Source organism: Gopherus evgoodei, chromosome 2, assembly GCF_007399415.2.
Source record: "Gopherus evgoodei ecotype Sinaloan lineage chromosome 2, rGopEvg1_v1.p, whole genome shotgun sequence".
In the NCBI taxonomy this organism is placed as follows: domain Eukaryota; kingdom Metazoa; phylum Chordata; order Testudines; family Testudinidae; genus Gopherus; species Gopherus evgoodei.
In genome coordinates, this window is record NC_044323.1 from 155,713,350 (window position 1) to 155,735,155 (window position 21,806).

Consider the following 21,806-nt stretch of genomic DNA (forward strand, 5'->3'; position numbering starts at 1 on the left):
CCCCCAGGCACTTCAGGCACGCGTCGTGGGGGTCGCTGGTGGGCATAGGCTTCTTGCAGGCCGCACACTGCTTGAAGCCCGACGAACCAGTCATGAGCCCGGTGTCGGGTGCCGGGAAGGGCCAAGCCCCCGGCGAAGAACTATTTACAACCTATTTAACTTAAGTACTACTATCTACACTCAACAATCTAATTAACAGTACGAGAGATAATCGAGAGATAACAAGGAGAGCTAGGGACGTGGAGGACAGGTATGCCGCGCTCCACAGTTCCAACGACCGACACGGCGGTAAGAAGGAACTGAGGAGCGGGCGGGCCGGCAGGGTTATATATTGGGCGCCATGGCGGCGCCACTCCAGGGGGCGACCTGCCGGCCCACTGGAGTTGCTAGGGTAAAAAAAGTTTCCGACGAATGTGCACGCGCGGCGCGCACACCTAACTGGAATGGATGTGAGCAATCACTCGAAGAAGAAAAGTGAGTTTCAAGACACCCATGTGGAAGTCAGCATCCATGATGCTTCAGTCATCAGCCATGCTTTACGAGGAGAAGCATATAACCATGGTGTTAGAATCCACAAACTTATGAGTGAGGCAATGAGTTGCTTGAAATGGATGGAACTTAGCGATTCCATCAACAACGATGTTCTCCCAAAAGACGCAAAGAGATGCATCTTAGAGAAAGCTTGAACATGAACTAAAGCATTTGAAGATGTGGAGAAGGCACATATAGGAACCAGAGTGGAAGCACAGAATGATCTTTCAGACTTCATGAACCATCATTCCATCAGCTCATGGACACTTATGTTACCCAAAGAAAAAACTGTTTAGATATATTTCTGTTCTGGAAAAACTATATAGCAGATTTCTCCCTTTTACAGATAGATTTCATAGCAGCAAAAATAGACAATAGCAAGTCCATGGAGCTTGAGACATTTGCAGAGATGATTCCATTTGATATCCAGTGTGGTCATATGAATTGGGCTAGATGGGATTGTGTAAAATGTACCAGAAGCCAGACATCTGGTGGAGGAGATGTTAATGGTTAATGGTCAAGAAGCAGTATACTGGACTGCCAGACCCTTCAGAGGTGTATGGTATGATATGGCTATAGAGCAGTCTCTCAACAAGGACCATGGGAAGCACAAAAGATAAGGCTCTGATCAGAGGAATACCTGACTGCATATTTTAAGGCAGCTGTAACAACTATGGCCAAACAAATGGGTGAATACAGCCTTCAGCAACAGAGCTCCACAAAGAAGCTGCCCCAAAGTGTCTGGCTGCAAATGAAACTGCTGTCCAAGATATCATAAAAGCTGTGACTGAAAGAACGGCAAATCCGTGTTGCACTAAACCTGGAAGAAGCCCAGACAATAGAAAGCCGCCTGTGAACACTGCAACATCTTCTGTGGCCCCCCCCGAAACTGCATGAAGTTTGTGTGTGATGAGAGAATGGCACACAAGGAATGAAGCAGCTTGTAACCAATAGGCTGCAAAGGGGTGAGGCAGGCCTCTCTGATCCCATAAAAAGGCATAATCTGAAATTGTTTGGTAACCTCAACAAAACAGATGAACAAAAGAAGAAGCAGACAGCACAATCAGTAACTATCGATAGTCAGCAAGCTGACAGGTATTGCCCAGTTCAGAGATCTTGATATCCAGGGTTTGATGAAGTATGTCCTGGCATCTGTCCCGCTTTCCCTCTTCAACTTGGATGGACCTCTAAGACAGACCCAAAAGAGCAACACATTGTCTTGGCTGGAGAAAAATCTGTCAGTGATTGAGCTAGCCAACATTAGCTATTATTGACCTCCTGATCCTTCTGCAGATGGTGTGAACTGATACTGCCGAGCACAAAACTTTTGGCGAGCTGCTTGATCAGCTATTAAGCATTATCCCTAGACTAACATGTCAATTCACTGCTGCTGTTGGTGACAACTATGCAGATAAAGACTCAGTCAAATCTGGTGAGCGACCCTATGGAAAGAATGTCCAAATGCAAGAAGTTTGAAACCCCACTGTGTTAACACCATTACCAAAGCAATGCTTCAAGAGCTCATCACATTCAAAGAACAAATCTAACATTGCTAACTTCCTCCTCAGTGACTGGATCGTGAAGTGTGAACAGAGTTTGTTGCCTGGTGCTGAAGCATACCTTGCTGGTGGGTTTCACGACCTCTCATAAGCAGTGAAAGTAGTGCCAGATAACCTTTCTGCAATACCAGAACTTGAAGCAGATCACGAGAAAGCAGACTCACGCATGGTTTTTGCACGTTGCTGATGCAAAGCAAACACTTGGATTGTAAACAGGGTGCTAACGCGGAGCTTGGACTCAGAGGTTGCATCTAGGTGCCCAAGACACTGCTCTGTTTTTGGGGTAGATGAATTCTATTTCAAAACTGAAGTTGGCCCAAAGAAGAGATTTGTTTCCATGCACAGCGTAGCTAGGGAATGGGGAACGGACGTGTGTCTTGTGTCACCATTCATGCAATCAATGGATTTGACTGTACTTCAGCTTTCATTGACGTGGGAAAAAGATGGCTGAAGCTAGCAGCTGAGCCCCTGGAAAAGTGGGTGGAGAAGGAATTTAGAGCTCCTCTCTCCCTCCCCTCCCCCTAGCCCTGAACAGCAGTAATGTGCAGGAAGGAACACTCCAGAATGCCTCTCAAACCCCCATTTGGACACCCCAACCCTCAGTCTTGGCAAGCATTGAGACTGCTTGTTCCCAATTCCCCACTTGGTCTTGGGTGTGAGGCTGCGGCCTGTGGTGATGGTGTCTATTCTGCATCCCCCACCACCCTGTGCTTGTTGCATTCCCCTTCTCAGCTCTCTTACTGTTAGTGATGTGTCTGTGGTACGAACCAAGTACATCCACCCTCAGCAATCCCTCTCCTCTGGCCTCAGGGCTAATATGTCTGTGGCAAGCCCATTCTCAGCTCCTTGGTCACAGTGCTCTTCATAACGTCTCTCCCACTGAATTTTCCGCTTCACTGCGGACTGTTTCTCTCTCTGGAACTCCCCCACCACCACACCGGGGGTCACGGCCCAATCCACGTGGGCTCATGCCTCCGTGGCAGCTTTCCTTGCAGACATCCTGTGGAAGGACATTGGCCAGGTGGCCACTTGGTCCTCCGTCCATACCTTTCAAACCCATTGTGCCCTTGCCCCTGCCACGGCAGCGGATGCGGTTGTTGGCCATGCCATCCTTCAGACTGTGACTTCTGGAGAGCCCTGGTGCCCACCTCCACACTGAGTACTGCTCGGCGCTCTCCCACGTCTGGAATCCACATAGGGACCAGCACTCAAAGAAGAGGAGAAGGTTACTTATTGTAAATGGAGGTTTCTTTGAGATGTGCGGTCCCTATCTGGATCCCAATCCTCCATCCCCTCTGCCCTGGGTTCTCTTCCTGCCTGATAAAAGGGAACTGGAGTGGCGTCAACCCCCATGGCCTCTTAAAGCTTCAGATGTGCCACGCAGTGGGCGCACAATGCACATGTGGGTCAACAAACACCACTATGAACAGTTGCGGCTCTGAGGTGCAGCGAGAATGCGCACCCCACATTTGGAATCCACGTAGGGATTGTCACTCAAAGAAGAACCTCCGACCACTACTTTGAATTTATGGCATGGACCGAGCTGACCTAACCAGAGAGTTAATAAAGAACCAACGAGCAGCTGAATCAAGCAGTTTTTGCTCAGTAGCACTAGAAAGATTTGAAGGGAGGTGACTGCAGATCAACCTAACTGCAGCTTTTCCGAAATCAACAGTGGTATCTTTGGTGTCTCAGTGCAATCTTTTTTATACTGTGGTGAGAAGCTATTATCTAGATAACAAGCGCTAGGAGTTGTTTGCCAAGAAGAACAAAACAAGTGAGAAACCCTGCAGCCTGCACAATTACGTGCAAATCATCAGCTATATATATGGACTTGTGCAACAGTTCAGTATCTTCAAGCATCCCCTGTTAAAACCAGATGGATGACAGACAGCATGGGAATCTTGTTCCTCAAATGACGGTCTGCCACCTGCACCAAAAGTCATCCTCACCTTTGGGCAGCATTGCTGAGGAGATGCAAATGCCGCAGGGAAGATCTGATGTGATCCTATGCAGGTAACAGTGACAGTGATTAGTATAGGAACACATCAGACACAGGTTGTGAGGGGCAATAGAAAGATTTCAACTATCTGACTATTTTTTAAAGTAAATTATAGCTCAAAGTGGTGTGGTATTAAACATTTAGTAGCTCATAGGATTACATCCAAGCACATGTTATTCACACAGTATATTCATGCAAAACATTCTACAGATCTTCTGCTAAGAATCTTTACTGTAATATAAGTAGTTTACATTTATTGTCATTGTATTCAGTGATACTAAGAAGATAATTACAGTTATACCATGTGTGCATTAGACATACAGTTCTGATGTTGTCTGCTCGGCCTGAGGCATGTTTTATAATTAGGAGGTCTTATTACCTGCATCATATGATAAAAGCAGCAGACAGACATCAGTCAATTCTACAAATAACAAATATTTGCAAACAAATATGCATCCGAAGAAGTGGATATTCACCCACGAAAGCTCATGCTCCGGTATGTCTGTTAGTCTACGAGGTGCCACAGGACTCTTTGCTGCTTTTACAGATCCAGACTAACACGGCTACCCCTCTGATACTTAACAAATATTTTGTGACAGAGAAAAACTGACCCACTTCCAACACCTACATCCGCCCTGGTAATCACCACCAGATATGTACCAAACATGGTAGCAATGAAATTTTTCTACCTGATGGGTTACTCCTTAATGCCCAAAATGGGTCTGGGCTGGTAGACTGCTAGCCCACATCCCAAAAACTACCACCACTGTTGGCTGTCTTCACAGTTGTTACCAAGGGTCGAGGGATGTTTTTTGTGGTTACTGCACATGACTAGGACTCGAAAGAGCCAACTTCAGTTCCCGAGTCTGCCACAACCTCCTTGGCCACGTCTTTTAATTTATCACTCAGTTCCTGGCCTATAAAGTGGGAATAACATTTCCTTATCTCCCAGGGGCGTTGGGAGGATAAATTCAGTCATTTGGTTGAGTGCTCAGACATACAGTCTCATCATTGTGTGAATTTATTCTCTCATTTCTAGGTGATCCCTCTCGGTTCCAAACGAGGCCTGATGCTGCTTTTGCTGTCCCAGTTCTGTGACTAAAAGAGAACCCTCTCAATTCTTCTGACTAGCTCTGAATTAATTTAACGGGAATCATGGGGTCCAAGCACTCACGAATTCTCTCCTCCTGCAATGGAGTTTGCTGCAGTAGGAACTAATTCTTCCAGCACCTTATCCCCACATGGAAACTGATGTCATCTGTGTATTCGTTTGGTTTTTATTTAGATTGCATCAAATTAAATCTAATCCTTGAGTGCAAAGGGAAAAAAAATCCTCGTGCTTCAACGCCCACCCTGGATGATTTAAATGGAAATTAACGAGGCTTTAGTAGCAGAATAAAGGGATGAAACTGGAGCTCTCTCTGCTGTTTAACTGTAATTCCACTGAGGCTGGAAAGCAGTGATGTCATTTGCTTGTCCTGCTTAAGATAATGCCCTGCCTAAGAGCAGCACTGCTCACTTTTTCCTCTCCCATTTGTCCAAGAAGCGGAAGATAATGAGCCAATGCCAGCGTTGAATTTGGCCCAATGCAGCAATGTGGAGTATAGACATCAGGAAGGTGAGAATACTTCTCTCTAGTGTAGCTGCCCCTGGAATATTGTGTTTATTCCTGGGTGTAGAAGGGAGCCGTACAAAAGAAAGATGAGGGAGTTGGAAGGACTGAGTTACAAGGAAAGAGCTTTGTGTAATATGACTAAATGATTAAAGGCGGGGCACCTGATAACTGTCTAATGGAGGAAATTACTGAGGGTAATGGGATAAATATTCAGAGAGAACATTTGGGCTGAAGATCAGGAAAAACTTCCAGACAGCCTATCAGGCTTCCCATGAGAAGTGATACAGAGCCAGTTGTTTGGGATATTTAAACCCCAGACTGGACAATACTAGAAAAATGTCCTTCAGCGAACAATCCCGGCTTGGCAGGGAGACAGGCTGGATGATCTCACAGGACTTTTCCATCTATGAATAACTTACCCTTTTTCCTGGCCTGAGCAATAACATCTGCAGCACTTTTGCTCATCACCTTGGTGATGTACAGAGGGCAGTTGGTCTGGTTGGCGATGGTTATTGCCCGGTTCACTGCTTCTGCCTCCACCTAAAAAATAAAGCCAGCTGTACGTAAGAACAAGCTCAGCTTAGTGTGGCCAGCTCTTCCAACTCACTCAGTTACAACATTTTCTTAAAAGCAGAGGGAGGGGGGGGCTCAAAGGAGTGGGGTGGGTTTGATGTATTTAAGCCATTTAGATCCCAGGTGCTGTAGGGATTAGATTGGCCCTTGCCATAAACTGGGGCAGCCTTGAGCAGCTCCAATTTAGAGCCTTCATGCACACAACCTGCTCTGCAGCATCTAAAAATCCCCATAGCTGGTCCAGTCCTGCCCCCAATTTCCTCCTACCGTGCCCCCTCCGCTGGGGCTTTTCCTCAGTTCCTCCCCAGGTTGGATCCAGGGTTTACAGCTTTCATGCCACTCTGATCCTTTTACCTGATTTACAGAAGCTGGAACCACAATGACAATTTCACCCACAGGATTTTCCATACAAGGACAGATCACATGCCTAATATTATCATAATTGGTTGAGTGCACTCAGTGTGCTCAGCACTGCATCGAGATGGTCCCTGCCTTGAGCACTTTACTATCTAACATCACATCCTTCTATCCTTCCTCTGGAAATACCTGAGGCATTGGAGAAAAGCATGTTTCCCCATAAATGATCCACCAGTCATTAAGTGGTGTACATGGGAGAAAATTCCTTCCTGACCCTTGCAGGCAATACACCCTGAAGCATGAGAATTGATTGCCCTTATTATGCATTACTACACATTTTAGTCAGTTTCTTTATTCAATCATAGGCATAGCAGTGAAATTCACCCTTGTGCAGAGGGCCAACACAATGCCAATGCATCAGTTAAGCCCTAAAATTTCATCTAATAGGGAAAAGGACACTCAACAAAATAAACAGCAACCCATCCCCTTAATGCCCACATCAGGGAAAGGGACCGGCCTTGAACACTGCAGGCTCTGATAAGCTGGTGGAAGAAGTCAATTCTAGAGCTGACAGCCCTGCCACCAGATGGTTACATCTTCCAGGAATTAGGCCTGTTAGATGTTGAGCCCCTTCAATTCAATGGAAACTTCAGCACCACTGCCCCTTTCAGGATCAGGTCCCTTCACTAAACCTTTCTTGTTATTGGGCTTGCAAGGGAGGAGAACGTGGCCAAGGCACCATAAACTGCACTGAAGCAGCTGACCTCAAGTGCAAAAGTGGCTCCCTATGACTTGGGCTGATTCTCATTTTAGGCAGCAGCATCACAGGCAATGTATCTTAATTACGCTGAAGGAAGAACGAGCATCTGTGCATCTACTTCAAACTGCAGGAGGGAGATGTAACGAACAAGCCAAATAAGACAATGGCCCCATCCATTACATCAGAGTCTATGATTCCTTCTTAGGATTGAGCTAATCCTCCACGATGTTGGGCATCCTCTTTTCCATTTGAAGTCAACGGGACTTGAGGGTACTGAGCAGTTTAAGCCCAAGTGTCATGCAGTTTTCCTCCAATGCCACCATCTGTTATTGTTTTCCTTATGCAATCAGGAAAATATGTCAAGGAATACAAGTGTGGATGGGAAATCTGGATGCAGATGTTTGCGCACAGCATCCAGGAAACAGTCCCCATCCCCAGAGCCAACAATAGGGGAGAAAAGGAGAGGGTTTGAGTTCCAGTCGGGCCGGGCATTGTTCCCCTCAACCCGCAATAGCATTTGAAACTGAAAGATTTATGGCTGGCACTAAAATGCCTTTGGATGCTGCTTGACTGAAGAAAGCTGAAGGGAAGTAAACAATAAGGGGAGGGGGGCTGTGAAAATGATCTCACCCACTGGGCTTTCAGCAGCACCACATCTGGCACCTTTAGCAAAGCCCTGAAACTTTGGAGGAACAAACAGAATCTCCTTGTACAGAAAGGACAGCCCTCCCAGAGCCAAGATTCCATGGTGCAATGTCCAGCCCAGAGATACTGAAAGCACAGAGGAGCACAATACAGCAGGAAAAGAATTTAGGACCAAATCCTGTGTTGTTATTTACACAACAATTTTCAAAAGGACCCTAAGGAATCTCGGAATCCACCTCCCACTGAATTTCAGTGTGACGTGGGCACCTAATCCCAGCACAATCAATGGGAGAGGAAGGATGGTCCAATGATTAGGAGGCCAGCCTAAGTCCCAGCTCCACCACAAACTTCCTGTGTGACCTTGGTCAAGTCACTTAGTCTCTCTGTGCCTTAGTTTCCCATGTGTAAAACAGGAGTCTTAGCATTTCCCTACCTCACAAGAATATAAATACCTAAGAGCAGTGTTTCTCAAACTGGGGCCGCTGCTTGTGTAGGGAAAGCCCCTGGCGGGCTAGGCCCGTTTGTTTCCCTGCCCCATCCACAGGTTCAGCCGATAGCAGCTCCCACTGGCCGCAGTTCGCCGCTCCGGGCTAATTGGGGCTGCTGGAAGCACAGCGGGCTGAGAGACGTGCTGGCTGCCGCTTCCAGCAGCTCCCATTGGCTTGCAGCGGCAAACCGCGGCCAGTGGGACCCATGACCAGCCAGACCTGAGGATGGGGCAGGTAAACAAACCTGCCCGGCCCACCAGGGGCTTTCCCTACACAAGCAGCGACGCCAGTTTGAGAAACACTGCCTAAGATAAATAGAACTTTGTCCCTATGTACAAATTCCCACTGACTTCTAAAGAAGTTTTGCCCAAACAAGGACCAACTAAACAATGAACAACAATTTGGAACACAGAAAACTCAGCTATAGTGAAAATCCAATGCACAGTCAGATCCAGAAACCTTTATTCAGACAAATCTCCTGAGTTAATGGGAATTTGGTGAGGTTTAAAATACGCAAGAACCCCAGGATTTGGCCCAAGTAAAATCAGAATAAGGGCTTCAGGGTCAGGACAAGATTGAAACAGAAGGCAAGTTCTGAATAGTTTCAATTTACAAGCTGCAAATAGCAATTCCAGATACAGCTCAGCTTTCAGTGAAAATGGGGATGTTCCAGGAGAGAAGAGTGACTGCCCTAAGGTTCCAGCGTATAGAGGATTTCTCGGGGACTACCGTGACATTTTGAGGAAGCACAATCTAGTGGCTGAACCAGAGAGTGATGAGTCACATAATCTGGGTCCTCCATCATCTACAGCCCCCGCTGTATGACCTTGGGCAAGGATCTCAGGCCAAAATTTTCAAGTGTCCCCTAATCTGGGCCTCCCAGTCTGAGGCACTATGGGCCTGATTTCCAGAAGTGCTGAGCATCCACAACTCCCATTGACCTGAGAAGTCATTATGGCCTTGCAGTGCTTCTGCTACTGAGGCCAAGGCATTTCAAGTTGTCTACCTAACCGGTGAGCCACCTCACGTTAGCAGGGGTGGCTCCCGGCCCCAGCACGCCAAGCACGTGCCTGGGACAGCAAGCTGCGGGAGGCGCTCTGCCAGCGCAGCGAGGGTGGCAGGCAGGCTGCCTCCGGCGGTTTGCCTGAGGAGGGTCTGCTGGTCCCGTGGCTTCGGAGCACCTCCCGCAGGCACACCCGCGTCAGGTCCGCCAAAGCCGCAGGACCAGAGGACCCTCCGCAGGCAAACCACCAGAGGCAGCCTGCTTGCCGTGCTTGGGGCGGCAAAATCCCTAGAGCTGCCCCTGCATGTTAGTGAGCGTTTTTGAAATTTGGAGCCTTTCTGTTTCCCAGTTACCAAGGCTGTAAGAGGGGGCTAATGATACTTATATGGGTCTTCAACTTGAGACCTCCGGACATCTGACACGATAGAAATATTTTTGTCATAAGTGCCACAGTAATTCAAATAAAATATAATGGTCATCATCATTATCTAGTATTTATTGCATGGACAGAACAAGCAAACATGAACTTCCAGCCTCAGTATCCTCTCTTCCCTTCCTCCCATCTGTCTGTGAAGCCAATATTTCCTAGGGCACACGGCGTGAACCATATTCATGGCCACATTAATCGAGGCATGAGGCAGTATATGACATGACCCAGAATAGGGGGAATGAAGTGAAAATGTATAATGTCCTCACCTCTTCAGGTCTACTCAATACATGCCCTTCGGGGCCTGTGATTCCCAGGTCCAGGATCCTTTGCTGCTCCTAAGGCAGGAAAAAACAAGAAGATGGCTCAAAACAATGTCATTTCTAATTCCAGGAGCTGGAGAGATTTGGAAGAGCCATAAAACTGAGATCCCTGTCATCTGTGCTCTCTAGATATCCCAAGGTACTTTCACAAAGGCAGGAGTAGTAGAACCGGTGTTCAGACTAACTCCCAGTGTCTGGGTAATTACCAGAGCTCTGCAAATCCTTGCCATTTCATTCACAGTGTTGTCATGCCAACCTTTCCTCTGATTTCACTTCACAGCCCTGCAAGTTGCAGGTTTGAAAGAACAAAATAAACTCCCTCCCCCGCCCCCCAAACTATCAGACCATGCGTTGAAAACCTATACATCTCCAAGTTGCGTGATCTAGGCCTCGTGTAAAATAAGTGTGCCCTCAGTCTCAGGACCCAGTTTATTTATTTATTTACTATATTTCTATTGCAATAGTCCCTAGAGGCCAACCAAGTCCAAGTCCCGTTGTGCTAGGCACTCTACAAAATGTATAGTAAACGTTTCTTCACTTCCTATCCTAAACTGCTGTGTAATATTAATATACACAGTGGCCACCTTCCACCCCAGAGATGGTTGCATTTCAGTGATGGGTGAACAGATTTATGTATAGTTTGTAACTGTTATGGAATAAAACCTGAGGCATTGTTATTCTCTTACTGTGAGCTACAGGGGCAGTACTTTTGAAGTATAGCTCTGCTTTCTATATGGAAATGTCTATGCTACTTGAGACAGCGCCTTCATAGAATCATAGAATATCAAGGTTGGAATGGACCTCAGGAGGTCATCTAGTCCAACCTCCTGCTCAAAGCAGGACCAATCCCCAGACAGGTTTTTGCCCCAGATCCCTAAATGGCCCCCTCAAGGATTGAACTCACAACTCTGGGTTTAGCAGGCTGATGCTCAAACCACCGAGCTATCCCTCCCTCATATCTTAGTGATTTCCTGCTGTGGGTTTTAAGAGAGGGATCTGGAGTTTGAACACCTGACAGCATAATGCAGCTAAAATTCCACAGAGCAAACAGATAAGATACCTCAGCAATGATGTCACCGTTCTCAGCATGAACTTGAGCTATGGCACCTATATCACGGATTACGCTCAGGACCTCATATATCTAGGAGAAAGATGGGACACCATATGATATACACCTTTTGGTCTTACAAATACTTCAGTGTTCTTGTAGCTCAAATGTCCTTTAGCTTAAGTTGTTATGTAAAATCGAAACAAAAGGAAAGCAACCAAGACAGACAAGCTCTCTTTAGCTTGCTGTAAAAGATAAGGCAGTAGACTGGTACTCTGAGTTGGGCTCAGTTCCTGCCCCAGCCATTGATTTGCTGAGGAGCCCTGGGCAAGTCACTTCACCTCTCTGTGCCTCAGTTTCCCCATTTGTAAAATGGGGATAACAATAACAGCCTCCTTTCTAAAGCACTTTGAGACTCACAGATGAGTAGCACGATATAAGAGGTAGGTATTATTTATTATTAATTATTATTATTATTATTATTATAATGGAGCATAAAACAGGAATTGGTACATTCTCCAGGACATCATCAATAGAAGTTTTAAGGGCCCAAATTTTCAAAAGTGGCATCTTCAATGCCTCACATCATGGGTGCCCAACTTGAAAAGCACTTGCCCTGATTCTCAAAGCTGATCAGCGCCCACAACTCCCACTGCATTGGTAGGAGTTGCTGGAGCTTTACTTCTCTGACAATGAGGTGCATTGGGTCTTATGCTGAGCATCCAAAGATGGGGCTCACAAAATCTGTGACCACTTTTGAAAATTTTGACCATGTTCTTAGATAAAAGAGACCAATTTTTCTGTCACCTCTTACTCAATTCAAAGCGAATGTCAGACACTGAGGAAAATCTCCATCACATCACGTTTGGAAGTAAAAGCCTTCTGCAGTTTGTACATCCCAACAATGAAACATATCCAATGACTGAGGAGTGCAGATAAAATTACCTGTGGCAATTCTTTCTTAAGGTCTCAATGATTCCAACAGTAAACCCAATAAGTTCTTTCCCAGTTAAAAAATCAGGCACTAGGTCCCAGAACAGCGTGTGTAACACAGGCCAACCAGCGTGGCTTTGTCTCCCTCTAACGGCTAGACCACATAAAGAGGTTTATGAGTCTGGTACTGCCTCCAAATTAAAGGGCCTGGGGTAAAATCATGGCCTCGCTGAAATCAATGCACATTTTGCCACTGACTTCAATGGAGCGAGACTGTCAGCGCTGCTCTTTTACCTCGAGCAGGAGAAGCTCTTGCTTTTAGATCCAGAGGCCTCTGGTTCAATCCCAGCTGATGGCATAACCTGAGTCATTGATACAGGCACAGAACATCGATTCATAGAGTTTAAGGCCAGAAAGGACTATTAGACCATCAAGTCTGACATTCTGTATAACACAGACCATTAAATGTCACCCAGTTGTTTCTCTATTGAGCCCAATAACCTATGTGTGGCTAAAGCATCATTTGTGAACATAAAGCCCTCCTACCTGAGAATCTGTTAGCTGGAAGTGATCTTTGAAGGCCATGTAAACAAGGAAGGAATTCACACCTAGCAGAGACAAAACAAAGAAAACACCCAGGATGTACAAGTAATAGGCATAGATAACTCTGAAGTTCAAGTGAGCCAGGCACATGTTACATAAACAAAGTGATCCACACAGAAGTTAATAGATTGGCTGTCTAGCCATAACAGCTCAAGAGCCTGGTTCTCCTGCCACTCATGCTGGTGTAAATCAGGAAGAACTTCAGTGAAGCTAAAGGGAATACACTGGTGTGAGTGAGAAGAGAATCGAGCACAAGGTTCTTAGAGCTAAAACTGACTATATGGTTTGGAAACTGCAGAATAAGACAGTCCTGGCCCTGTAATATTCCACCTGTCTTGAACTGAATAAGGAGGACTCTCCTCTTCCTGCCAGAGTGGATCAGATGTACCACTGAAACAAGTATAGACACTGGCTGGCTTTAAGAAACTTTTAACCTCTTCCCATCAAAATGCACTGATTTTGCATCTGTTCAATGGAACGGTCCTGCTACGGACAGCCCAATCCTTCTTGGCTCTGAGGGCCAGATCCTCGGCTGGAGTAAATCAAGGTCCTTCCAATCAAATCAATGGCGCTATGCTAATTTACACCACCTCAGCTCCTGTGAAAATGCAATGTCAGGTTAAAGTGCTCAGCACCTGGCAGTATCAGCCCCTTCGACTGTGCGCCATGCATGACAATGGACCTACCACCACTAGAGTTAATGTGAGTTTGTCTTTGACTGCACTGGGAGCAGAACTGATCCCACAGTTTGTAATGTACTGAAATACACCAGAGTATGACGATACAACTGATGAGCCCTGGAGACGCTACTGGAAATAAGATGTGGACCTCTCTGGGCTTCCCCAGAGAGCAGAAATAATAAAGAAATAAATTCAATCTGCTGTGAAACACACACAACACTTAATAAATCACAGTTAAAGGCTACCATCTTCTTAGCCATGTGGCATTTAATAACTCCACTAGTAAGAATGATGGAGCCCACCCTGTGGCAGAGAGGAGAGCTCAGCCTTTAGGGCACCACTCAACACCAAAAAGGAATAAATCTTTTGAATTCAGCTTTGTGGGAGCCTGAGCAAAAAAATAAGCCGAATACCTGAAAAATGGGTACTGGCTGCCTGGTTTCCCAACCCCTCCTGCTAGACAGTTGGAGAATTGCTAACAGAACATTTCTACAGTTCCTGCAAATCGGCCTTCCCTCCCCTGCGCTCTATAGCACATGACAGGATAAAAATTCTTGACTAAGATGTGTAGGAAAACCACCATTAGGATGTAAAAGTTTGTTGGTGGTGGTTTTTTTAAACCATAAAAAGAATGGAAAATCCTTCCAGCCCAGGGACAAAAGGTCAAGGAAATCAGAGATAGGAAAGACCTATTCAATCATCTTATCTAACTCTTCTACCTTCGCTGGCCACTGAAGGATTGTTCTTCCTGAGCCGGATTATTTTCTCGCTTACCCTAGTTTAACTCCAGGAGTTACTCCTGATTTGCACCATTGAAAGTGAAAGGAAAGTCAGGCCGCCTCTATCTCCCCTGGATGATTTACAGCTCTCTTGCTGACACTGGCCAACAGGGAGAGAAACGTCCTACAAAAGCGTCGCCATCACTCCTTTAGGGAGATGCCTTCTCCAGAGAAGTTACAGATCCTCTGTGGTTGCAGCTCACCAAATCTCCATTGAAGACAATGCAGCTATGCCAGTTTAGCTCATCTGAGGATCTAGCATGCCTTGTTCTGAATGACATGGGTAGCTCTCCACGGCAGCCATGGGCAATACCACCTCAGCCATCACATCTTACCCCTTACACACAGTCAGTGCAGTTTCCCTGCCCAAACACCACTCCAGAGGATTCAGAACGGCAACACTGGATTCCATTCCCACCCCGTACACTAACCTTGCTTCTCCAGCCCCCCCTACAACACTGCCTCCTGATGTACCAAGCCCCAACAAAAACACAGACCCCATTCTGAACTCTGATCTGGCCATTAATTTGACCAAAACAAATAAAAAAAGAATAAAATTTGAATCAGTAAAAACATATTGATTTAAATGATCCCAAAACTTACCGTGGTCTTTCACCAGGGCTTCCATCTCCTCCTGAACCCCTTTATGCCACTCTGTGATATCCACATGCAGAGAGTAATCGCAGCAAGACTTGCTATCCGCCCATTCTCGCCACTGGTCAAATGCCGTGAGCAAGCTGGTCCCTGGTTCCGGAACTACGTGATCAACTGAAAAAGACAAAGCATTTGCACCCGTGAGTATGCGTCCAAAGGTCTTTAGCAGCCATCCAAGACAGATCGCGCTTTCCACTGACTCTCTGAAACAGGATGTTTTCCCCCCTCTCTAAAGAAAAATTGGAGTTTGAAAAGATCTGTGTTTCCCCAAAAGCCCAGCATTCGAGAACCCACTCTGCCATCTGATTACAAGCAAAAACTAAAGGAGGAAATAATTCAGTTACTAGAGTGTTTCACTGCAGGTGTATGTGAATGGAGCAGATGAAATTCCTAGTTCAAAGCCAGTGCAAATTCAAACCATTGCAGTTATATGTACAGTTACTCCCGTTTCCTATTAGGGTTACAAACAATGACAGATGATACCACCCTGGACCCCATGAGCAGCTTTCCAGTTGTCTACTCTGTGCCCCATGAGATGCTGGATAAGGTACCCCAAAGGGTTTGGAATGTATTATAATACCTTGGAGGCTCCAGTTACGGACCAAGACCCCACTGTGTTCAGCACCATACAAACACAGAACATAAGGACTGTCCCTACCTGCAGCAGGGTGGTCACCTGCTCTTGCCCTGAAGGGCTTAAAACAGCCCAGGAGGAGGGCTGTGGCTGGGGCAAGAAGTCTGGGCTGATTGGGGCATGGCCACAGCTGAGCCTACTTTCCCCAATCAGACCCAGATGGCCCCTATAAGAGGTTGGGAGCCAGAAGCCCAAGGAGTCTCTCTCTAGCCCTAGAAGGAGAAGGGCCTTGCTGCAGGGAGCTAAACACAAGGTACCTGAGTGAAGCAGAGCTGGGGAAAGGCTGAGGAGCTGGCGAGCTCCAGCCTGGAAAGCCTCAGACTGCAGCCTAAGATTGGGCTAACAGGTACTGGGGGTTGCAGAGAGCAGCCAAGGGGTAGGCGAAGGCAGCAGGTCCAAACCCTCCTTGCCAGTGATGAGTGGCTGATACTGCAGTCCGCCCCAGGGCGTGGGGCCAGACAATGACTGGCAGCAGCCATATACTGAGGCAAGGTGGGGATAGAGGGAGGAGGTTTCCCAGGGAGGGGAGACCCTGAGAGAAAGGGAGTTACTGCCAAGGGGCAGCATCCCATGTAAAAGGGCACCAAGTCCAGGGAGGGACACAGGGGCTGGAGGACAGTTGGATCACTGGCCAGCAGAGGGCGCTCTGGAGCTGAACTGAGCTAATTTCCAAGAGTCACCAGCAGGAGGCGTCGCAGGGGTGAGTCCGCTCATCTACACTACCCTAAAGAGTTTCCAGTTTAAATACAAAGATGAGATATTAAAAGGTCCACTTTCTGCACCTAGTCTCTGATTTGCTGCTACCATAATCCCACAGCTAACACCAAAAGAGGGAGCAGCAAAGATTCCAGAGAGCAAGTTCAGCTCTTCTTTAAATCCACCAAAATAATTAAGGTTACAATTGTCTTTAAAACCTGTTGATAGACCCCTAATTTGCACACTGCAGTCAATGCAGAGACCATGGCAATTGTATATATTCACGCACACCTTCAATGAACTTCTTTTAAGGTGCCATTTGTAGATCCAGGGTGATAGTTACCCGTGTGCAGAGGGGCCCAGACAAGATCAACATACCACTTTCATCCACCTTCAGCCCAAGGTTCAAGTGGGGCTTAAGTGGTGCACACTAGACCTTGTAATTGCTCTTGGCACAAGGGTGAGCTTCACCTCAAATACGTATGCACAAGGGAGGCCTTCTGAGTGTAATCTGAAAAGGAGCCCCTGTACAGAGTCTACTGTACTGATTTTTTTTTTTAGCACTAGCTGTATAACCTAGCTGTTAAAAACAAGAGTCAATGCAAAAACTTCAGAATAAAGCCCTGTCTGAGCTGCTGATATTCTGATATTAGCCCACCCATAATGACTCCAACACAACCCCCCTACATCCCAGTTCATCATCTCCCCAATGCCCAAACTGGGTTCCGCAGCATGCCCAGGGAAGTTGGCAAATCTGGGTTCCGGTGGATGAAGAAGGGGCGAGTTCTAAACACCTTCACGGAGAACGTGCTGCCAGCCACCTCTTCTGAGAGGACTCCATTTCCAGGGCCTCCACTGATTGCAACTGGAGCAGCATCACGTGAAGGAGGGAAGCAGGTCCAGAGCCATTAGGAACTTGACAGATCAGAACTAACACCAATGTCGTACGTACAGGCAGCATAGTCCAGTGAACTAAGAGATCTGCATTCTATTCTTGGCTCGGCCACCCGGCAAATCACTTCCCCTCTCCGTGCCTCAGTTACTCTGTCTGTAAAATTGGGATAATGATATTACCCTCCTTTGTAAAGAGCTTGGAGATCAACAGGTGAAAAACCCTACAACTCTGAAACATGACATTCAATATCCCCTCCAAAAATTGTTTAAATGTAAGTACTACGAAGAGCTCTCTCTCAAGTCAGCAAGCCCTGAGGACCATGCAGTCAGAGGGCTCCACATCCTGAAGAAAAAACACAAGCATGGAACAAGGCCACAAAGCCAGAGTCTGAAAGACTGGGCAGCTCCTCAAGGGGGATGAAAAATACATAATCTCATGGCTTCAGAGGTCACAAACTGAACTTGTGTTGGGGCAAGGGGAGGGAAAAGAGCTGGGCTGATTGTACATTGGCCAACAACAAGGGGTAAAAAATACATTAAACCTGCTTAGTTATCAGCAGAGAAACCAGAGCAGTTTAATTATATTGTTAAGTACCTGGGTTGCAATCAGCCCAGCATTTGGCTCTAAATCGTGATGGAACAGCTGAAATGAGAGACGGTGTTCTCAGGCCCTGTTAGCCTTTGCCGTATCACAAACCATCCCTTTGCTCTTACTCAGAGCCAGACAAACCATCCAAGATTTACATGAGAAACTTGGTAGAAACAGCGTCGCTACCCTGAACGCCTCATTAGCCACAGCCAGCCGTCTGAATAAGTAACGATGTCCCCAAACTGCCTGAGATGAGCGAGTGTTCCAGGAAGTAAAGAGGATTATGTAAAGCAACCATCTTTGTTGCATGAATTAGAAGCTTTGGCCGTTGCTTCCATTTTTGTAACGGTGGCTACGTGACTGTCAGCAAGTAACAGTTACAATATTTGTGCCCTTCGAATGAAGTTGTGCCTGCAGCTAAATGTAGCAAGTAATTCTGCAAGGCGGGAGGGTGTGACGCAGAACATTTTGCCTCCGCATCGCAAATTCAACTGCAGCTTAGGTCCGTAGGCACAACAACTTCAACGGCAGCATTTTGTGAAATTAGTTGGTGAGTCTCAGCCCGTCGTGAAGACCAGCTGCTTCCGCTCTGAATAGTTTACACCGTATCTGAAAGCTTCGTGAACATTTAAGAATGTAACCTCCAATGCCCTGGTGAGATTGTGTCCCCATATTGCACAGTGGGAAATAAGACATAAAGACGTTAATTGACCCAGGTCACAGAGGAAGTCCGTGAAAAGTACAGAAATTGCACCATAATCTCCTGAGTCCTAGTCCAGTGCCCTTACCACAAAAATGTCCTTCCTTGGGCCATTTATTTATGTGTCTGAATATGGATTTGGGCATTTTACTTTTAGGCACCCAAGTCTTAAAATGTTGGTCGGCGTTTTCCTGAACCTCGGTGTGCACAATAATAAAAAGGGCACAGTTACCACCTAACACACCATGATGCTAAGAGGCTTAAATTGTTGAATGCTTGGATAAAAAGGGCTATAGAAGTGCAAATTAGAGCACAAAGGGATCATTAGGAAATCTTACCTCCTGGCATGAAAGGGTTAAACACCACACAGGTGTAAGATCCCAGTGCAAAGGATCGACTCTGTCTCGAATCAGATCTTTGTCGCTCTTTTATTTCATGTGCTGTCCAAGTATGAGTAATGGGGGGAGGGGGCGTAGAGAGATGGATAATCTCCATCTGATCTCTGACAAAATCAAAGCACAGCTGGTTATAATAAGACTATAAAAACGGAGATGGTGGCACATCTGAGAGAGAAAATCAGCACTAGGGATTAGGAACATCTAGCGTGGAAGCAGCATTGCTGACGCATCTTGTACAGCTTCCTTTAGCTCTTTGATGGTTTAAGACTATGCAAGCCGAATCTTGCTCCGTTTATGCACTCAGATCGAAAAGCTGCTGTCTGTTGATCATCACTGTCGAGACTATCTCAGGCTGCTTTGCAAACCACATATTGCCAATTACCACAATGCCTAAGGACCAACTGAGAATGCAGTCCCACTTCTCTAGGCCCTGCACAAACACAGAGTGGTAAATGGACTCAGCCCCAAAGAGCTTACAATCTAAATAGACAAGACAGACACAGGGTGGGGGAAAGAGGTATAACAGAGCAAACAGTGTGATAGTAACATGGGAATGGTAGCAGTCAGAGACTATGGTAATGGGTACATTACAAACGCTGGATAGATTTAGATTAGACACCAATGCCAGACAAGACATATTTGCAACCACACGCAGTGTTACAACTGGTCATTACAGCCAGGCATCAGCAACAAAAAGGGAGAGACCAGACAGATCCGTTGGCTGTTTGTTAGGATGGTGCCATTTTCTCTATTTAAGGTCTCAATTAAAAACTATGCCCTCTGCTACAGTGGAGAGTTGTCAGCACCGAACAAAGAGACCACATTTACTGCAGTGTAACAGGGTGCTGGCCTAAGAGGCACTGAACCAGACGCTGTTAGCTCAGAACCTGCTAGTGTAGCTCCCATCAAGGGGAACTGACTGGAGGTGGTGGGGTGTGGCTCATTAAAGGAGCCTAAGAGTAATCACCTGTGAGCCTGCTGGGGAGAAGGCCTATAAAGCTGGCAGAAAGGAATTGGAGGGGGGGGGCGGGGGGACAGGAGGAGTAAGGAACTGCTGCTTCTAGCTAGCTACAGGAACTAGCTGTCCCCTGGGTGGCTGCCTAACTCCTATTGAATTGTACAGAGTTGTATATAGATGGTGGTGGGAATGAACACAGGGAAATAAAAGGACACTGAGTTTTGCAAAGTAAGAGGTCTCCGGCTGATTTGTATCGCGAGCGATGAAGTGCTTGTCTACATGCAGGCTACCGTAGACAGCCTACGGTTGTTGTGGAGACGCAGCAGGAAATAAAAAGGCCCCAAACTCGGAGTGGAAAACAAATCTGGAATCCCCTCTGAATGCCTTTGAATTTCCAGGAGGGGAAGGGAACGGAGACTCAAATCTACCCTTACAGTTTTGGTTCCAAAATAGACCTATGTGTCACCTACACACAGGTTTGTTCTGATGTAACTATTTTGGTTAGCAGTGTGATTTTTTTCTATCAAAATAGTTTAAATCAATACAGCCATACTGGCCACACAGTTATACTAGTATAAAGGTGCCTTATATTGGCATCCCTGCAGGTATAACTATAATAGTACAAGGCAGCTTCAATGTGTCCACACTGGTGAGGAAGGAGAGAGACCCAGCATGTTTTGTGCTTTTGGGAAGATGGCCAATTGAAAACCAGACCAGTGAGGTCATAGCCCAGTCTCCCAGCCTCCAGAGGCTCCCTCAGCTGTTCTTTGAAATGAAAATGTAAGAGCCAAAGCTCCAGCTGGTATCAATGAGCCTATGTCCATCTAAGTCTTTTAGATATCAGGGTCAGACACCAGAATGAAACAGAAAAGAACTAGGCACTGTCCCTGGATTAGTGAGTTGCAGTTGTCCCTTGCCAGATGACCCCCCACTCCCATTAGCACTAGTGGAAGTTGTGCACATGCATCCAAACAGGATGATTTACTTCCAGGGCTCAGACAGAACTTACTAGCATGGAGGGAAACAAAAACATTTTCTTTAAGGTTGCCATGCTTCACATGTCTACAGAGAAGTTTATGAAAATCCATCTGCCTCTTCCTCCCTTTTTCCCACACTCCTAGCTTCCCGCAATGACCCTGGGGTATTATCTGCTAGCAGACCACGGATGCAAGGGCTCCTGACCCACTAGAACACGTAGAAAACCCAGTCTCGCAGATCACCCTGGAAGCTTCACATGTGAAATGCAGCGTCCTGTTCTGACCCTACTGAACAATTTGTCTCTTGGGAACCCCGCTGCTTGTACTGTTGTTAGTGTCTTTCCTTTGTTTTGGAAGCGAGGGAATGGGATGTTCAATTCCTGGAGCAGTGTGTGGCTTAGCTACTTCAGGATGGATTCAAAAGAAACTCTCTCAGCAGATGCTGTTATCACCCCCTTACTTTGCATTTGTTTATTGCTTTGATTTTCTCCCTTCCCTGACCCCGATGTTTTCATCCTGGTCTCCATTATTACTGCACAAACAATGCCAAAATCTAATCTTTAAAGGGGAAGCTGTCAACTGTGTTTAAGCTCAAAGTTGAAAAAAGTGTCTGATGACACAGCCCTAAAGCACTAAAGTTGAAATTCTCCCCTATGAAACACAGAACTGCCTGCAAAACAGGACTTGAGTGATGCACAGATTTTGTGCTGGCTCTCTGAGGTGGAGTCAATTTCATCCCTAATCCTGAAGGCCGAGATCCTTAAAGGTATTAACAGCGCCTAACTCCTACTGAAATCAATGGGAGTTGGGTGCCTCAAAAACTTTCAGGCTCTGGGATGAAGTTCCTACTCATTTGTAAGTCAGATCTTATTTAGGTCTATTTTCGGTGAGATAAATGGAGAACCCAAGGTAAGGACCTCAAAAAATGGTTCACTATGAATAGAAATCATTACATGCATTTAAATTTTAACCTTCTCCAA

The 21,806-nt window shown here is 46.3% G+C and overlaps 1 protein-coding gene across 6 annotated transcripts in view; it reads right to left on the reverse strand.

Moving 5' to 3' along the window:
• Positions 1-21,806, reverse strand: part of DPYSL2 (dihydropyrimidinase like 2) — a 105,276-nt gene that overhangs the window by 28,080 nt on the left and 55,390 nt on the right. For all 6 annotated transcript variants that reach the window (XM_030552011.1, XM_030552012.1, XM_030552010.1 and 3 more), the window contains 5 exons: positions 14,930-15,094; positions 12,811-12,872; positions 11,344-11,424; positions 10,230-10,298; positions 6,127-6,247 (listed from right to left, as the gene is read on the reverse strand). In XM_030552011.1, the coding sequence (XP_030407871.1) occupies positions 6,127-6,247; positions 10,230-10,298; positions 11,344-11,424; positions 12,811-12,872; positions 14,930-15,094 (498 nt within the window). The remainder of the gene's footprint in view (positions 1-6,126; positions 6,248-10,229; positions 10,299-11,343; positions 11,425-12,810; positions 12,873-14,929; positions 15,095-21,806) is intronic.